This window comes from Arachis ipaensis, chromosome B08 (genome assembly GCF_000816755.2).
Source record: "Arachis ipaensis cultivar K30076 chromosome B08, Araip1.1, whole genome shotgun sequence".
In the NCBI taxonomy this organism is placed as follows: Eukaryota; Viridiplantae; Streptophyta; class Magnoliopsida; order Fabales; family Fabaceae; genus Arachis; species Arachis ipaensis.
In genome coordinates, this window is record NC_029792.2 from 108,949,871 (window position 1) to 108,969,954 (window position 20,084).

A 20,084-nucleotide genomic window follows, 5' to 3' on the forward strand; every position below is an offset into this window, starting at 1 on the left:
TTATGTACATATACCTTTACTTTCTTCCTATTTAAGTTTCTGTTATGTGAGTGTTACGCTTTTTTTTTTCGCAATTTTGCTTAAACCTTCCTTCAAGGCTCCTCGTTATAAATTCTTTTCAACTATTACTATATGTGTATATTTTATTTTAGAGGTCATAATATTTTACCACGTTTGTCTTACGGCTTAAGCGTAAAGCTCTGTGTGATAGAGTGTTACACCCTTAGAGCATAGCAGCAAGGAAGAGCAGGATCTACCAGCTGAAGGTGGAGACGAGTAGAACTCCAACACTATCTTGCTTGTGGAAGGCCGTGCATATTTTTAATTGCAGGGAGATCGAGCAACCAGATTGGCTGTTAGTGACAATTTTTCCTTCTAAACATTTGTTTTTTATTTTTATTTGGTTTGTATATATTTTAGCTATCTATGCTAGTTTTACTTTTAGTCATTGCATTTTATTTATTTTAGTTTGTATATATTTTAAATATCTTTTCGAGTTTAGCATATTTTACTTCTTTCATTATGGTGTACATATATATCTTTGTCTTTTAATTGTGATTGAATAATATGATAATAGGACCTAGTTCACTTTCCTATATGCATATGATGATTTGGATTGATAAAGAATAGGAAAAGAACTTAGGATTTTTTACTTTTCATCCAATCACATTATACTTATACATATAATAAGTTTAGTCAAAATAATTAATTTTCAAGACAAATTTTTTATATAGGGCATCCATTGATTTGAATAAAAAAAATTATTGAACTTGCTTAAAAAATATGTGGAACATAGATGAGAGTTAGAACACACAACCTTGTGAGATTTGAGTTTTAATGTGTGGTTGCATCACATTAACCACTATTTTCATTATTGTATGTGTTATTCTCTCTCTATAATTGTGATCTTTGATTTTTTTAATTCCTTATGTCTAATATTTTGTGTATGAATGCATTTACATGATTGAGGCCTTATTTTATTTAGCTCACTTACCCAAATAGCCTTACCCTTTTATCTACTATTGTTAGTCAATTTCGAGCCTATTTAATCCCCTTTTGTTCGTATTTTTAGCACATCATTACCCCTAAGTGAGAGTGTATATCATTTAAGTGTGAAAAAATTTAGGAACACTGGTAGAGAAAAAATTGGATATTTTACATTTTTGTTAAAATTTTGAAAATTTGGTACATACTCATGCATTGAATGTTGAACTATAAGCATTAATCCTTTTTGTATATATTATGTATTGGCAAAAAAAGAAAACAAAAGGAAAAGAAAATGAAAAGGCAATAAAAAGGGGACAAATGTTACCCCAGAAGTAAAGTTTAAAAGAAAAAAATGCATATGTGATATGCATTGAAAAGAATGCATGAATATGTGAAAAAGTGAATAATGGGTAGTTAGGTTTTGCATTAGAGTTGAATAGGTTGTCATAGGTTAGGTGGGAGTTTAAGTTAAGCAAAGATTCAATTTCAAGTCCACTTAACCAAATACAATCTTACCTTGAACTTAACCCCATTACAACCCTTGAAAGTCCTCATCATACTTGTATGTATACATTGAATAATTGTTGACTGGTAGAAGAAAAACAAGTCTTGAAAAGCAAGATTAGAAGAGAATTGAGTGAATCAACCCTATACACTTGAGCGATTAGAGAGTATACATATCCGGTGATGGGTTCGATTACTCAATTCTATATTTTCACCTTTTATTATTTATTATCTTGTAAGTTATTACAATCTTTTGGAACTCTAATTGATTTATGGGTCTACATTGATTGCTACATTATTTTAGCCCTCTATATTTATATATTTCTTTGAAAATTGATTTATTTTGACCGAGTAGATACATATATAGATACAAATAGATAGATAGAATAGATATAGATAGTTACTTTTAATAAATATGAATATCCGTTGATCTTGTCTTTCTTAATGTTTAGCATGAGCACATGCTGTTGTTTAAATGTGGGGACGGAGGTTGATAAATCTATATTTTATGATGAATTTTGGGTTAAAAAGAGTGGAATTTATCAACTTATCTTGCATTTATTCATTGAAATTGCATGTTTGTTTGAATTTCTCCTAATTGTGCTTAATTATGAAAAACATGCTTTTTATGCTTGAAAATTGCTAAATTTAATTCATTGTTATCCCATTCGATGCCTTGATAAGTGATTTAAGGTTTAGAAGGCAAGAATGGCTTGGAGAAATGAAGAAAAAGTATGCAAAGATGGAGAATTCATGAAGAAATGAAGTTTTCGAATTCTACCCAGTTGTGCGTATGCATGGCAGATGCGTACGCACGAGTGGCAGCACGTGATTTACTTAAGTAAACATGTGGCTCGCGATTTGAATCCCATTTTGAGTCCAATCCAACTCATTTCTAAAGCAATTGAAGGAAAAACTCAAGTGGGGATCAACAACCAAGTAGTGTAGGAAGTAGTCATAGTAGTAGTGAAAACCATGTTTTAAGTAAATATCCTAGAGAAAGAAGCTCTCTCTTCTCTCTAGAAATTTAGGGATTTTAGTTTAATTTCTCCTTAGATTAAGGTTTTGATCTTGTTTTAATTTAGTTTTCTTCACTTCTTATTATTCTAGCATCTTAGTTTGTTTAATTTTACTTGTTAGTTTCTTTATTCTTGCTAATTTTAGTTTATGAACAATTATTGATTTTAATTTTCCTGTAATGCAATTTGATATTTTTGTTTATCAATGTTCTTTCTAGTTGTTATTATTGTTTTCTTGAATTTGGTAGTTATAGATTTTATTGTTATTGCAATTTATGATGTTTTTCTTTTATGCCTTTTAAGTGTTTGCTAAAATGCCTTTCTTAGTTCTAGAGTAGAATTTTGCATTCTAGGCTTGGAATTGAGGACTTAGGTGACTGATAAAGAGAATTTATCGTCGATTTAGATTTTTACAAAATAGAATTCTGTCATTGAAAGTATAGTCTAGACCAACAATTAATTCCCAAATCAAATGTTTATATTCAAATCAAATAACCGAGATCAAGAGTACTTCAACCTCGGATCGTGCTCCCTAGGATGCAACTGAAAGTGTCACACTTTTGGTTGTGGAGGGGTTTTTGCAATCAAAGAATAAAAGATTAAAAGAACTAAGCAATAAAAGAACTAAGAAATGATCAAAATTGGAAATTAATGCAAGCAAAGGTAAATAGGATCAAACTAGTGAAAATGCTATAAATGCAATAAAAGAGCCTTGACTTGGGAATGAGGATCCAAGGAATCCTATCATAGCCATAACCACAACTATGGTAATTATGATGAGTCAATCTCGCCTAGTCAACCCCAACCATTGAGGAGTAAGTCAAGCAAGCATAATTGACCTTAATCCATAAGTCCTAACCAACTTACCAAACTAGTTGATAAAAGGCTAGCGTCAATGGAAATAAGAGTCAACTAACTACCCAAGAATTACCACTAAATTTCGGACATTATGAATCTGGTATCCTAGGAACTCAAACCACAAGTCAAGGTGGGAAAATCTACTCAAATTCTAAAGTTGGCATTTTCACAAATATCTTGTGTGCATAAAAGTAAAACATGGAAAATTGCAAGGAAAAATAACAAACTATAACCAACTACCAATAATACCAACAATAAACATCCAAACAAACATAAAGAAAGCATGAAATATTAAATTCATCAATCAAAACTTCAAGAAACACAAAATTGCAAGTATGGACAAAGTAACTTGAACCAAAGAAAGTGAAAGTAAAAGTGCTATAATTAAAGATGAAATTGAAAGTACTTACAATTAAAGAAGCAAAATCAAAGACCCAAGCTTGCTATAAAATGCTACAATTGAAATTGTATAAACCCTAGGAGAGCTCTCTACTCTACACTACTCCTATTCCTAATTACTATGCAAAAAATGTAAAAAGTGGCCTTCTACTCTAATGCCTTCAAATGGCTTCAATCCCCCTTGATATAGCACTTCCCTTTCAGCATTGGAGCTTCCAAAAGTGTGCTAAAGGCCCCCAAAATCACACAGCACGTGTTTCTTTAATAAAATCACGTGCAGGGACCTGTGCGGACGCATAGGCGTGTGCGTCCGCACACTCGGCTGTTTTGGCTCCTGTGCGTACGCACGGGTACTTGTGCGCACGCACGAATGGAAATTTTCTCTTGTGCGTACGCACGCTTGCTTGTGCGCACGCACATCTTGATGTGTGTGCCTTTCCTTATTTTTCTTCATGTTTTCTCCCTTGTACATGCTTTCTTCCACTTTTGGCTATCCATTCTTGCCTCTAAGGTCTGAAAACACTCAACAAATATGTCATGTCATCAAATGGAATAAAAGTGGAATTAAATTGCTCATTTCAAGCACAAAATTGCATGTTTTCACATTTAGGATCAAATTGGGGACAAAACACAAAAGTATGCTATTTTGGTGCTTAAGTGTGAGTTCATGTGCTAGAATCCATCCAAATTGAATCAAAATATGCCATCAAATATGGACTCATCAGTGACCTTGAGTCATTGATGTCCAATATTGATTGGTAATTTAGGGTTGTTTGTTGGTTTTATTTTTACTGTCACTAGTCTTTCACTAAGTCTAATTTAGTGAGTTGGCTAGGACTTGTGCATTAAGATCAATTATGCCTATTTGACTTTTCTCCGATATTTAGGGATGACGAAGTGGAATTAACTCTTTTTAGTTACCATGCTTGTGGTCAATGACTTGGAAAGGAAACCTTAGCTCTCAATCCTTGCGAAGATACTTTTGAGCATTTGAATTTCTTTGTTTGCTCTTTACTTTCTTACAATTTAATTTCTTGTCTTTTGCTTTTACAACCCTTTTTTCTCATAACCAATGATACGCATACCTCACTGCAATTTCTTTGAGAGACGATCCAAGATTTAAAATTCCCAGATTTTATTGATTTGAATTTGTGACAATCAATTAAACTCTGACACGAGTCATTTGTTGGTTTGGAACTATACTATTGACGAAGCAATCTTTTTGAAAAATTCTGAACCGACATTTGGCCCGCGTCATCATGCTTACCAGTTCCTCTATCCCTTCTTACCCTATCAACATCACCATCAGCTCCATCCTAAAGTAATACACATTACCCTTGGTCTTGAAATTCATATCTAGGTCTCCCTACAACTTGAAACCTAATATTTGTGGCTCAAAATCGTTGACGAATAAAATGTTTAAGGTGATGAGGTGGTCGTGCAAGAGGTGGGAGGGAGCGAGAAAAAGAGAGGTAACACTTATGGTTCGTAGAGGAAGTGCCACCATCTTCTTTTTTCTCCCTTTCTTTTTTTGAATCCTACTCCTTTCTCTGCTTCCTTTTTTTCTTTTCTTTTTCATTTATTTTTTTAATTTTATGATTATTTTTATCAATGACATTTTGGTCCAAAAATAAAGGTATGAGAAAAAAAGGATCATTTTAAACAATGAGCAAAAGGGACAAAAATGTCCCTCACCCCTCATTAAAAGGCTCACGGCCGTATTTCTCTTTCTTCCTCAAATTCTTTTCTTCTCTATGGAAGCAGACCAGTGAAAGTGAGAGAGGAAAGAAAAAGATTTACTATTCATTATCACCTTCAAATCCACTTTTCTAACAAACCAGAGCTTTAATGATGACTCGTTTGCAACTACACGCTCTCGTCTCCCTCTTTATTTCTATACAACTTTTGCAGTGAGTAACCATGAGAACTCATTTCTATTTCTCATTCTTTTTTTTTTTCACGTTATGAGGTGCGAGGGATGAAAATATATGATTTTGATTCCTTAGAGGAATCTCCTCTAGCTCGAATTCGAGAGGGATTTTATCCCAAGTTTATGCAATATAAGGTAAAGAAATCCTTTCTCTCCATTTTATCCCAATTTGTATGAAACCTTAAGTTGAAAATTGAATGAAATTGATTGATAGAGTTTGTTGAGGCTTGGATTGGCCAAAGGCTTAGGATCACTGCATTTAAGGTACGGGTTTTGTTGTCAAATAACCATTATATAATGTTATGTGAAACCCTAGGCTAGTTGACATAAAGATATTGATGAATTGTTGTTGATGATAGTTCAATAAAATATACTTGTTTTAAATGATGAATTTGAATGGTAATGACCGAAGGCCTCGAATATTTGATTATCCTATGGCATGCTATGATGTTGATATTTGTTATTTCCTAAATTATTGAGAATGAGGTTGATGACGATGATAGGCTAAACTTGTTGGGAGTGGACTTATGATGATGATACTAAATTATGATTTTGGGTTTGGTTAAAAATTATATGATGATTGAGATAGTAATTAGATATTTGGTGAGTTATTGAGTGAAGAGATAGATAGAACAGGAATAAAATGAAAGATTATGATTTGGTCTTGAATGTTGGTTGAGTTTTGATGGAAATGATTCCAAGAATTGGTTAAAAGTGGAGTGCCTTGGTGTTGTAGAAAATTCTGCACTCTGGCAGATTTTTTATTAGATTCGACGAGTTATAACTTGGTCTCCAAAGCTTAAAAATTGGTGAGGTTTATTTTGTCATAAAATTGAGAATGTCTAATTTATTGTCTTCAAAAAACAAAGGCAAAATAATTTTTGTAGCTAAAGTTATGGTCTTTTGAAGTTTGGAGGTTAAAATGTGATTCTACAGAAATAGCAGCAGTAGCAGGTACGGTGCTTATACACTATTTTGCTGATTTTTCTAAAATTTTGTTTTTGATGTAATGAGCCTTTCCAGTGAGCCTATGCCTTCCCGTAACACCTATCTTGCGCCTAAGAAATACTCTAAGGCATTTAAATTTGTTGAGGATAGTTTTAATGAATTTAATATGAATAATCTCCCTATAATGGTTGTGATTAATGAACAACGGGTAGTGTTATAATGAAATTGGGTAAAGGAAAGGACTCAGATTCAATGAGTTGAGAGGCATTTTATGTGTTATGTGTTGTTCTCATCGTGAGAAGAGGGTAAGGCCTTGTCAAGAATCCTCTAAATATAATGGTTATTAAATGAGATATGATTAGTGTGAGATGATAGTTTTGTCCCACCCACAATGAGGACGGTGGTTTTGTCCCACTCATAGCTTGAGGATGATTGTTTTGCCGATAAATATGATTATGGAAAATCATGATTATGATTATGATATTGGTTATGACTCTGGTTGTTTTTATTATGATTATGATTGTGATATAATAATTGAATTGGCAAGGATAGAGGATTTGTCCCGCTTGCATGATTATAATTGAGATATGACTATTCATTGACAAGGAAATGTATTTTGTCCCGCTTGCATTACTGATGAGACACATGAACCTAGCAAGGATGGTGGTTTTGTCCCACTTGTTCAGTGCTGCGGTGAGACACTTGCACCTGGCAAGGATGGTGGTTTTGTCTCACTTGCTCAGTGCTTTGGTAGAGATGTTGGGATGGTGATTTTGTCCCGCCCATATTCTTTCTTATCGTAAGGGTGGTTAGGCATGCAATCCCTAGATTAGCTAGCCTCCAAGAGAAGGTGACAGGGCACTCTCCCTCTGAGACCGACTTGTGATAAATGTGGGATGTTCCTCTTGGGGATGCATGATTGAAAGACTATATCCGGATTAGTTACCGGATGTATCGGGTCTGGCAATATAACAGACACATGAGCTCACGGCCAGTACGACAAGCGTGCATCATATGCATTTATTTGGGTGTACATAATTGTTTGGTTTGCCTACATGTTTATCTATTTGCTACTTGTACTAGTTGAACTATTTGTACTTTGTAGTGATTGATGATGGGTGTTTTGCTTGTGTTTGTTTTCCTAAAAGGATGACGTAAGATAAGATGATAGTTTTGATGGGTTTCGTTAATTTTAAGGTTTGAGATGGTCAATTAATGAGAAATGCATTATGGCGATGTTGGATAAATGTTGATGAGTAAGTTGTTTGATCTAGAGTTTTTAGTTTGTATCTTTAAGTGAATTATGATACTAAGGACTTAGTTAATGAATTGACAAATTAAAATGTTAACTCAATTGTAATCAAAATTATAGTACACACTAGAGGTTTTCTTTAAACGGTTTAGTTAAAACCATACGCTTTGAAATCCTATCGAGTTAGAGATTAGGAATGCTTAGAGGCTTCATGTTCCATATATAGTCGTTATTTGGATTCGTTACCCTGCTGGGAACCTTTGGGTTCTTACCTATTGCTATTTACTTCTCTTTTTCAGATCTCGACGGTCTTCTGTGATAACCAAGTTGATCTAGCGAGTTTCTACTTCTTCGGAGTGACTAGTCTAATTTTGGTGGTTTTCTCTCGTTACCTATATAATTACCATGTGTATTTATAATTTGAAAGACATGAATTTCGTGTATTATGATCTATTTTAAAAACTTGTATACATACATATATGTATTATAATTTGTATTAATTGAATTCGAAATTCTTATTTGAAATCTTTTCATTCATCTAGTCATGTCAATTCTATTTTATTTTGGTATAATGTATATGTAAAAAAAAGTATGGCTCATAGGCTCCTACTTATGTATTATCAATATTATTGATATGTTAAATTAAGAATTACAGGTTAAAGATCACTATAATGTTCTAGCTAACAGCCTATTATGACCTAGGCATAATGAGTTCATTAGTTAAAGTGTTACAATTTTACACTGCACCAATTTAATATGAGCTTATACATTGAGTCCAACTATTCTTGTATAGGAAACGACCGCTTCAGTAACATAGCATTCCCCTATATATGATACATCCTTCAAATAGACACATCTAAGTTTGTGGAACTAGATACTTTGTTTCATTGAAAAATTTCCAAGACATCCTTTTCTTTTAATAACTCTCTAATTATCCCGCAATAGATATCAAATTCGATTCGACCCGATCATTCAAATTAGAATACCAGTCATTCGGTCTACTAACTGATTTGAATTATCATTTAAACCTGTTAAGCAATTTACTCAGTCAAATTTGATCAAACTCAGCAAAAACTGGACAATTCCTAGTTAAACTCGAGTTGACCCACTAGGTTAGAGAAATTTGAAGTTACGTCCTCCTAAAAAGAAAAACCAACGTTTATCACTATACTCAGGGCTGGGCGAAAAAATCCCAATCTTGGATTTTAAACCCAATCCAAACCAAATCATTTTAAAAAAACCAGTTTTTTTTAAAAAAAATCCAAACCACATTGCATCAATTTTATGGTTTGGTTTTTTAATCCAAACCATTTAACCAACTTAAATCCAAATCCGGATCCAAATCCGAATTAGGATCCAAAATTGGAAAAACCCTAATTTGGTGAACCAGTTCATAGTTCACACTACACACAAATCATCGCGCTTCTCCTTCAACTGTGGCGTCTTCTCCTTCGGCGCTTCTCCTTCGGTCTTCTCCTTTCTCATTCGCCGTTGTCATTCTTTGGTTTCACCGTCTCCGTTTCCCCGACTTGCCGTCACAAGTGTAGGCTTTCCATTCGCCTCTGCTCGCACTTCTTGCCACTGGGTCATAGCGTTAGTACCATTACCCCTGCTCGTTCTTTTGCTAGAGGAATTTCGAGTTGTCGTGTCTGATTTTGTAATTGATTGCATTGCAAATTTTTTTTCTACCCAGGAGCACATCAAAGTTGGTGAAACTGAACCAGAACAAGCAGTTCCAGCACAAGCAGAACAAGCAGTAGCCCCTGTTCTAGTTTTCTGCTTCCAGGTTTGTGTCCATTTTCCTTTTTATTTTATTAAGTTTGATTAATTTTGGTTAATTAGCTTAGTTAGATTAGTTACTATTAGTTGATTATAGGTGGTTAGGTTAGGATGATTTTTTTTAGATTGTTAGGTTTATGATGGAATTGCTGTTTTGATGAGAAACTGGGCCGAGATGATTTGAACATTGTTTGCTTGTGTGAAAATTTACTATTTTATTGCAAAATTACTGAAATTGTTGCTGGAACTGGGCTGTTTTGATGAGAAGCTGGGCTGGGATGTTTTACTTTTATGTGGTTGCTAATTTGTGCTGAGAACCTTGTATGATTTGAATGCAAGTTCATTTTTTCTTTTCTTTATAATATGAACATATTTGTTATTGGATTATGTTCCTGGGCTCCGACCTCTTCAATGCATAGAACTGTTTCCTAGAGAACTGACAGCTGGTTGGGTTTCTTGGGGGAATGAACCCCTTCACTTCTAAGATTCTAGATATTTTGTCAAAAGATAGATAAATAATAGATACTATACTTCTTTGTAGTAAGGTGCTAACCAAGTGACCACAGGTTTAATTTTTTCTTCTTCTCTCCTCGCGGGGTGGCATAAGGTTATGTGCTAGGCAGGAGTTTTGTGCATTATGGTGTTCAATAGATAGATGATTATTGTACAAGTGAAATATGACCAAATTTTGTTCATGCCTGAATTTGTATCGTCTATTTCTAGTGCTGCTTTTTTGCTGCATGTTATGTTGACTGAATGTTATTTAGTGTTTCAACTTATCTGATTATAGGAATTATGACTGTTGCTCCTATTACATGTTGTTTTTCATCCCTTTATTTTTTAACTCGAGACTATTAAATTTTTCGGAGCTTGTTTGAATATTTGTATCTCTCATCCAATGCCCTATTTTTGTTTTGTCCCTTTTTGTATTCTTTTTCATTCTTATGTGGTTGGGGAAGAAACGTAAGGAGTCAGATGCGTATAGCTTTGGATTGGTTGCTTTAGAGATTGCCACCGGGAAAAAAGGTGTTTGAGCTTATAGAGAATCAAGATAGTCAAAAGGGGTTAGTTGAGTGGGTTTGGGATCATTATGGAAGAGAAGAGCTGCATAAGGTTGTGGATGAGAGACTAAAAAAGGATTTTGATGAGAAACAAGTGAAGTATTTTATGATTGTTGGTATGTGGTGTTGTCATCCTGATAAGAATATGAGACCATCAATAAGACAAGCAATTCAAGTGCTTAATTTAGAATGAAGGTCCACTGGCACAGCTTCCAACAAAGATGCCTATTGCAATTTATTATATCCCTACACCTTCTGTCAGCTCTGATAATGCTTCCATTAGTGTTAGCCTCCAAACTGGTCGTTCAGACCTATTTGTTAGATGTTTCATGAATAATAGATTATGAAATTATGGCCTTCCAAGGTAGAAGTGCAAGAAAGTGTTTTGGTATCATTTCCCAAAGCTTAGTATATTCAGTTGTTCAATAAAATTGTGTTGACCCAGACTATATTATATCATGATTATATGTGAATTATGATATTGATTATCATATTCTTTGGAATTGGCTTCTTTCTTGAAGATAACAATTTTCCTTTTATTAGGTTTTTAATTATTTGATTTAGATTTTGTGATGGTGGATTTTTTCCTTGAGAAAATTTTACATGGCAGTAGCTTATTGAGTGACATAACATACACAATTAATTTTATGTTAAATATTATTGACTATAATATATAGAAATTCTTAGATATAGCTTTTGTTTAGACTGTTTAAGTTTATGTGAAATAGCCTCATAATCCATGTTCATATGTCTCTTTGCAAATATCATGTTATTTTCATAAAATGCAAGAAACTAAGTTGGTACAATCAGTTGTTTGTCTCTCTTTGGGCTGTGTATAGTTTATGAATCATGTTGAAATCATTCTTAATATGAAGTTTTAATTTCATAATCTTTGGGCCGTGTTTTCTTTGCGAGATATATGAACATGGATTAGTTTATGAATCATGCTGAAGTTTTATTAGCTGCTGGACTAGTTTGTGTTAATTTTAGCATGTTTGGCACCAAATTTTGAGTTATGTAAACCTTGCTTTATATGCAGAGCAAGATGACTGAAAACACTAATATTGAAGCAGCAGGGATGTCCGCTAGCACTCAACCATCTTCTCCACCGTCAGGTTTTCATAAGAATCGCTCAGCTGTCTGGGATCATTTTGATGTAGAGAATGCTACCGAGAAGAAGGATAAATGCAAATATTGTAGTAGCTTAATACAATATGGGAATGGAACCACCTCAATGGGTGGTCATTTGAGAAGATGCAAGCAAAATCCTAATAATGATTCGAACAAAAGAAGAAAAACAACAACCACCCCGACTATAGATGAGTGTGATATTTTAAATTCACCCAGTGCTTCCAAATTTTACCAAGAGGAGGCTCGAAGGGCACTTGTGGAAATGTTTATTGGAGAAGAGGTACCATTTCGCTTCGTTGAAAGCCCGAAATTCCGAAGATTTGTACATGCCCTACAAGCAAGATTCGAAGTTTCTTCACGGACTACATTAGCACGTGACATTGGAACTCTTTATGCTGAAGAGAAGATGAAGTTGCAAGATTTTCTCTCCGCAAATTGTGGTAGAGTATGTCTAACCACTGACACTTGGACTTCAATTCAAAATTTTACTTATATGAGTTTGACAGCACACTTTGTTGATTTGGATTGGAAATTACATAAAAAAAATACTTAATTTTTGTCAAGTGACAAGCCATTCAAGAGAGGTTATAGGAGCAACAATTGAATCTTATTTAAATAATTGGAATTCGAATCGGGTATTTAGTGTGACAGTTGATAATGCCTCGTCTAATAATGTTGCAATTAAATATCTGAAGTAGCGATTGAATTCTTGGAATAGCATTATTTTGAATGGTGAATTCATTCATATGAGGTGTTGTGCACATATTATAAATTAAATTGTAAAAGAAGGGTTAAAAGAGATTGATGAATCAGTCTTGAGGATTCGTAGTGCAGTAATATGTTAGATCTTCTCCATCTAGAGCTAGTAGGTTTCAAAAGTGTGTTGAACTAGAAAAACTCCAATATAAAGGCTTGCCTTGCATGGATGTTGAGACTAGGTGGATCTCTACCTATCAAATGTTAGAGGTAGCTTTGAAGCATCGCAAAGCATTTGAGTTGCTTGCTTTGAAAGATAATACCTATATAGGAGAGATGAATGGAGGAAAATGGAGAGGTGTTCCTTCTGATTCAGACTGGGAGTATGCTGAGTCCATTGTACCATTTTTGCGAGTGTCAGTGATGCCACTATACGTGTTTCTGGTACCTTATATGTTACCAGTGATATGTATATGAAGGAAGTATTTGCAATTGGACAATTTATTTGTCATTCTTGTGATTCTGTTGATTTTAGTACTATGTCAATGGCAGAAAGGATGATGGTTAAGTATGAGAAGTATTGGGGCAATCCTGATTTGGTGAATATGTTGTTATTGATTGCTATTGTACTTAATCCAATGCAAAAGATTGAGTATGTCAATTATTTCTTGGATTACTTATTTGGAGAAGAAAAAGGAGGCGAATTGAAGTCAAAGTTGTCCAAGTGCATAAAGTTACTTTATCAATAATACCAAAGTTCTGAGGAAGCAAGTGAAGCTGATACGCAAGATGTTCAAGCCAACAACATTAATACCGATCTTCATGGCATGGGCTTTTTTCTGCAAGCAACCAGTCGTAGAACAAATACAAGATTTGAACTTGATAGATATTTACAAGAAGAATGCGAGCCATAATCCCATAAATTCGATATACTAAACTGGTGGAAGGTCAACTCAACCCGATTTCCAATTCTTGGAAATATGGCTCGTGAGGTATTGGCTATACCTGTTTCTACGGTAGCTTCGGAGTCTGCATTTAGTACTAGAGGAAGAGTCCTCGATCCATACCACAGTTCCTTAACACCTAGAATGGTAGAGGCCTTAGTCTGCACAGGAGATTGGCTTAAGGAAGATCTCTTCTCTGCTTTAGATGATGATGGTGAAGTTCTTCATCAAGTTGATCAAGGTATAGAATTTTTTTCATATTTCTTCTCATTTTATTTTATTTTTGTTTTTGTCGTCTTTCTATTTTAGAATTTAGGTATTAGTTACCAATTAAAAGTTGTTGAATATAGACTTGATAATTAATTTGATTCCCTTGGCAGATATATTTTCCTCTAATGATGGTGCTTGTTCTATGGCGGCATCAATTGATAATCTTGATGATGACTAGGTATGCTTAATATTTTCATTTGGTTTAATACTTTCATTCAAAGATTTGTTTTAAAATGACAAAGGTATATTTTGTTATTTGCATATATATTTTCCTCAAAGGTTGTGGTTGTTTGATAATTTTGTTGGCAACTTGGTATCTTTTGATACTTTGTGGTTGTTGTTTTAGAGAGATTTTTTGGTGGTATTCTTTTGCTATTTTGAGAATGATTAAATGTTATATAGATTAGCTATTGTCATTAGATTTATAAAGAACCAAATTCTAGTTGTAATGAACCTATATACTTTAAAATGATTTAGTATTAATTTTACTTTTTAAAAAATTATGGTTTGAAAATTGATTTTCTAAAAACTGGTTTTAAAAGTAGATTTTTTGTTAAAATATCTGGTTTTAAAATTGGATTTTTGGTTGAAGAAACTGGTTTTAAAACTGGATTTTATAAAAAAAAAAACTGGATTTTAAATTTGAATTAAAAAAATCGGATTTAAAACTGGTTTATAAATAATATCAAATTTAAAATAAGTAAGTAAAATCGGATTGAAATTCTAAAACCGATTTAGAACCGATTTTTATTTTTTCAAACCGATTTAGAAACAATTTCTCTCTTCAATCTATTTCTGGTTTGATTTCATGAACCATAAAACTGGTTCTGAAGTGAATCCAATTTAGATTTATAAAAATCCAAACCATGCCCATCCCTAACTATACTAAGTTGTTCTTTGTTATACATAATGTTTTCTATAAAATATATTCACAAATGGAATTAAATTATATCTATAAATTTAAAAGAAAAAATAAGAATATTTTTATTAATTACAACTATTTCAATGATTATAATTTTATTATCATTTGAATAAATACTTCCAATTTGACCTCCGCCCTTTTCTTTCTTCGTATTTGACAATCTCACTCCACATACACCGAGGAGGATGCTTACCTAAAGAATTAAAATAATAATGGAATACACTAATTTCTCTCAATCCTCAATGTGCATAATTGCATATTATTGAATCATTTATTTGAGATTCTTATATATTCATAGTACAAAGAATGAAATGAGAACAAAGAACAAATTAATAAAGAATAGCTAACAACAAAAAAACGACTATAAACAATGTTTGCTATTTATGAGGGAAATGAAAGAATGAATGGAATGATATATATTATATATAATAATTAATGCCTCCAAGGTTTAATAAAAAATATATTCAGCTTGAAAGTGTGCAAGGCTTCAAGAACCACAACATGTCCAATGGCTTTGTTTCTCCTTTTCCATCAACTATTGTAGCATTACTTCTGCTGTTCATTGCTGGGAACTCTTTTGCGATTTCCTGGTTTTGCTCAACTTCTTGTAGGATTGCTCTTTCCTGTTACATATCAATCAAATGATTCATATTTTTATCTTTCACCAAAACTCAAAGGTTTCTATATACATGTAAGACAAATCAAATCATACTTCAGCACTAATCATACGGTGCACAGTTGTGAACCGTATGTACGAAAAGTTCAAAGTTTCTCAAAGTTTATATTAGCATATCGTCACATTGTGTTGTGCAAACAGTTCATGGACAACATATGAAGCAGCCAATATGAATCATAATGAAACAGAAGAAATTAAAGTTATTGGATGCATCGAAAAGTTCGAAATCCCACCATTTGAGAGATCAAGTATAAACAACAATGGACTGCTTTGTAACTAGAGTATGAATTTAAGCTGTGTAGAGTCAGCAGAATTGACCGCACAACACGGTATTAGTGAAGGAACAAGCAACAAGAAGCACAGAGTACACACAAAAGCATTCTTGCTCTCTCCATATGAAGCAATGAATTTAAGAAGATACTTTCAGGATATTTATCTTTCAGGATATTTATCTTATCATTAGTACACATAGCTTAGTATAGTACTGTCCTGTCAGTTTACTCAATCTGGAGTGTATGTCATCATGTTGTTTTGTGCTTGTGCACGCAAAGAAAAGCATTGGATGCACTGAAATGCTTCAAAATCCTACTTTGGATCAAAATAAAAGGAACGAACACAACTTTGGATCAAAGAACTGCCTTAAAACTAAGATCCCACCCCACTGCATATTTAGTATGAATGGCACTATTTTTTTACCATTGTCTAAATTCAGCTGAATTGATCTACCACAAAAGAGAAAGGGACACAGAAAAGAATCAGTTATTCTTGCACATTTATTTGGAGCAACATAATGACACTAACATAACTTGTGAGTCGGGTTATGAAAAATCTATGAATGAACACACTATGGTCTTGACAAAATTCTTTTAGGATTAGTTATCATTCATTTTCACTACCTACACAAAATTTCACTAATAAAAAAGTTAATATTGTCTTGTCAGTTATGTAATCACTATGAAGAGTGTGCTACATAAGGGATGGTAGTTACATACCATTAGCCTGGACTTAGGAGCCTTTGAAGGTGTAGCTTTATTCGGTCCGATTCTTGTGGCAGAGAAGCACTGAGGAGAGGGAGGATTCGTTCGAACTTGCTGTTGTAAGAGCTCCTCCCTTTTATGTCTTACATTCTCAATATTAAGAGATATTGGCACATTTTCTGACCCATCAGGTCTTCTGCAGAATACAATAATCCACAAATTGGTGGTTAACTCAAGGACTGCTATAATGGTATAAAACTTGTAGTAGTTGATATTCTAGTTAACCAACAGCTAGGAAAACAACTTTTTTTTTCCTTTGTGTTTTCTTTTTCTTTTATTTTTTTTTTCCTTTTAAGAAAAAGCTGAAACAAATGCATCCTTGATCTATGCACTAACAGTGCATGTTTACTAGCTGAAAGTCTTTACCATTCTTATGGGGATAAAACTATTTTCGAGACATCTATTTTATTTTCGTTTTCTAATGGATTATTTTTCAGGTCTATGACAATGAAGATTAATGCCAGCATAACTGTAAAGTGATGAAGTGAACAGGGACAAAAAGTACTTTTGTTTAAGCTCTTCAACAACATGATCTCATTCAGCAGCTCTAAGTCTGCAGATCATGTAAAACAATGACTCTAATGTGATGAAATGTAAAAAAATAAAATAGTTTTGTTTAATTTTATACAACATTCATAACCCTTGAATAACATGATATCATTTTGTATAGTTTTAATCATGCTATTTGTTCTTAAAGACCTAAATGGCTAACAACATGATATTGCCATTGTTCAATCCTCTGATATTATTCATGTTGTTATTTCCTTGATTCAAGCATTGTATCCAGTGGAATTGAAGAATATTGAGAATAAAACTATCTTCTTGGTGTTCTATGCAGTTACTTGTTGTACAGCCAAATTAGAAACTACAAGTGTCTTAGCATAAAAGAGAAATATTGATCACTAAAATTTCAATAAGGACTAACACTAAACATTCTATAAACAGTTAAACACATAGGCTCTGAGGGAGAAAATGCTTACTTCTTTCTCTGTAGCTTCCCGTTAACACTTGCACCATCCAGTTTTTCAGCCTTTCCCACTTCAATCAGTGGCTTCCTCTCTTTCTCTCTTCTATCTAACTCTGTCAAAGGTTGCACAGGAGATGGGGACTTCTCCACAGCCTCTTCACTCTTCAAAGGGTTCAAATTCTCAGCGTTTTCTCTCTCCCTAGCTCTTGTTGCCAATTTCTTCAACTCGTTGCAGAATTCTGTGATTTGATTCAGAATAGGCCGCCCTGCGAACAAATTCTTTGCAGAAAGAGTTGATCTCAACGAAGGTGCCTTGTTGTTCAGGAATGTGTCATCAGCTGGTTTTTTCTTCTCTTCACTTGACTTGACTGCAGCCTTCATGTACTTGAATGGATTCATTGGAGGTGTAAACACATTTGGGTTTTGGTTTTCGCTATCTTGGTTGAATCTTGATTTGCCATCTGGGGGAGAAGCTGATGGGAGGGTGGGCACCCTTCTCTTAATTTTTGCATCTCTGCACCAAAATTCATCAATATATATGTGTGTGTGCAGCAGGCTAATCAAAGAAATTCAGTGTTTTAACAGAACCTCAAATTGCATGGGAAAAGAAAATAATAGTAAAATAAATTTTTACTAGTAGTAAAGTACCTTCTATTTTGGTCACCAAGAGGAAGATTTTCTGAAACATAAGCCTTCAAGAGAAAAACATAATAAATAGTCAAGAAAATTTCAAGAGAGCAGTAAACAAATACTAATAATTGGAACCTCAGAACAGCAAATACAACCACTCAAAAGTAACATAGCAAGAGGGGAAAAAAAAATTCATCCTCCATAACTGAAACCTCAGAACAATGAACAGATGCATATAAAGTATCATAGCAATAAGAAAAACACGAATCTTTTAAGGAAATTAGCTACTTAAGCTTAAATCTTTAATTGGTGCAGAGACACCCTGAGAACAGAAATTGTCAAGTTTCTTAAACATTTCACACTTCCCCAGCATTCAAACGATAAAAGAACAAATGGACCTCGTGAATCATGCTGAAGAAAAACATGAACAATATAAGAAAATTAGCTAGTCAGATAGATTTTATTTGTTTGGGAGAGACCAAGAATAGAAACCGTCAAGTTTCCTTAATTTCTCACATTTTTCCAGTATCCAAACAATTAAAAAGAAAAGCTACTCGAGCTTAAATCCTTTCCTATTTGGGAAAGACGCAGAATAGAAAGTGTTTAGTTTCTTCAATTTCTCGCACTTTCACAGCATCCAAACATTAAAAGAATAAAATAGGTGAGTAATACATATACATATAAAGAAAGGCTAAAGATGAGAATGGAAAAACCTTGGAAGGAGTCTTTGATCTGAGAAAATCCTCTGCTGTCTTTGGATGCTTGCAATCTTAAACAACCACCACCAAATTAACAAGATAATTATTAACCAACAAAAAAAATTGCAAAATTTTTGGTAAACCCTAAATTGTGATTTGGGGATTACCGGGCCTGCAAAACCAAGCTTCGTCATCAACATGATTGAGGGAGTAATGATCAACGGACAAGAAGTCAACCCATTTGGGGGCGTTGATGTTCTCGTATAGGGCGTCTTCTACGAAGTTCCATTCTTGCGCTACTCTCTTCCAGTCTATCTTCGCAGGTTCCATAGAAAGAGAGAGCGAAAGCAGAAAGCGTTACGCCGTTGAGAGCGAGTGTAAGTGTGAGTGTGTGGTGTGAAATGTGAGTCGGGAGTAGAGTAGTGAAGGAGGGTGCAAATGTGACCGTTATGGGGTTAGAGGGAAAGAAGAGTGAACGTTGGGAACTGGGCTCAGACTCAGCTTGTTCTAGCTATTTATTTATTAATATTATATATTCCATGAGCCGATGACCGTTATCGATTGCTTCATTCATTAATATTATGTTATTGTATTATTATATTATTATTTTGGATAAGAATTTTGTTGTCCTATGTCCTTTGATTAAGTATACTATAAATATTTTTGATGTATTTAATGTATTAAAAATATAAAAAAAAGTTATTTTTATAATAAATAACATTATAACAAACACAAAAAAATAATAACATTAAAATATTTTCTTTTATAATATACTTAACTAATACCCTTAAGGAGACATAATAGCAAAATTCTTTGAATAATACTACAATAAAAAAGGAAATTTTGATAAAAAATAAAGATTATATTTTTTAGTAAAACAAATTTATCAAAAATTTTTTGTCATGTATAATTATAGTTGTAAAAATGGACCAAACCAGCTAGTTCGACTAGTAAACCAAATTCCTAATCGATCCGGTCCAACCTCAAGACCGTTTAAGGTCAAGAACCAATAAAAATCTATCAAAACTAGTGAAAATTGATTCATCTGAACCGCTCGAGAGAAAATTTTAAAATTGATAAAGATGTGATTTGAACATGACTCCTCCATTGCATACTCCCGTTAACACTAAACTATGTTATTCCTTGTTATTTTATATGCTAATTATTAATTATATACTAAAATCGCACAATAATTTTTTTAGATATTATTTTAATTTTATACTCACTTATATTTAAATTAATTATATTTTTTATTATTCATAATTATTAACATAAATGTTAAACATGTATAAATAAAAATATTTGTTAAACATGTATAAATAAAAATATTAAATATTTTTTATTAATTATAATATAATTATTTTTTATGATGGTAT

The 20,084-nt window shown here is 33.2% G+C and overlaps 1 protein-coding gene and 1 long non-coding RNA gene across 3 annotated transcripts; one reads left to right on the plus strand and one right to left on the minus strand.

Moving 5' to 3' along the window:
• Nucleotides 5,132-17,244, plus strand: LOC107613347. 2 transcript variants are annotated; one of them, XR_001614006.2, is made up of 7 exons: nt 5,132-5,832; nt 5,912-5,961; nt 8,197-9,490; nt 9,591-9,683; nt 11,777-13,749; nt 13,889-13,956; nt 16,851-17,244. It is a non-coding gene; the product is annotated as an uncharacterized LOC107613347 (long non-coding RNA). The 2 variants fall into 2 exon arrangements; XR_001614007.2 differs by lacking the exon at nt 16,851-17,244 and adding an exon at nt 16,318-16,514.
• Nucleotides 15,099-19,216, minus strand: LOC107613346. The gene is made up of 6 exons (XM_016315311.2): nt 18,876-19,216; nt 18,724-18,779; nt 18,029-18,072; nt 17,394-17,894; nt 16,369-16,549; nt 15,099-15,323 (listed from the first exon to the last, which is right to left on the minus strand). The coding sequence occupies exons 1-6, from the start codon at nt 19,036-19,038 to the stop codon at nt 15,165-15,167; spliced, it is 1,104 nt and encodes a 367-aa protein (XP_016170797.1). The 5' UTR covers nt 19,039-19,216; the 3' UTR covers nt 15,099-15,164.

Excerpts from the sequence above, each read along its gene's own strand:
- LOC107613346 (XM_016315311.2), bottom strand. The coding sequence starts at position 19,038 with ATGGAACCTGCGAAGATAGACTGGAAGAGAGTAGCGCAAGAATGGAAC. Across the intron at positions 18,780-18,875 it reads AGCTTGGTTTTGCAGGCCCG|ATTGCAAGCATCCAAAGACA; the intron begins GTAATCCCCAAA and ends TGGTTGTTTAAG. Across the intron at positions 16,550-17,393 it reads GGGAAGCTACAGAGAAAGAA|AAGACCTGATGGGTCAGAAA; the intron begins GTAAGCATTTTC and ends TGTATTCTGCAG.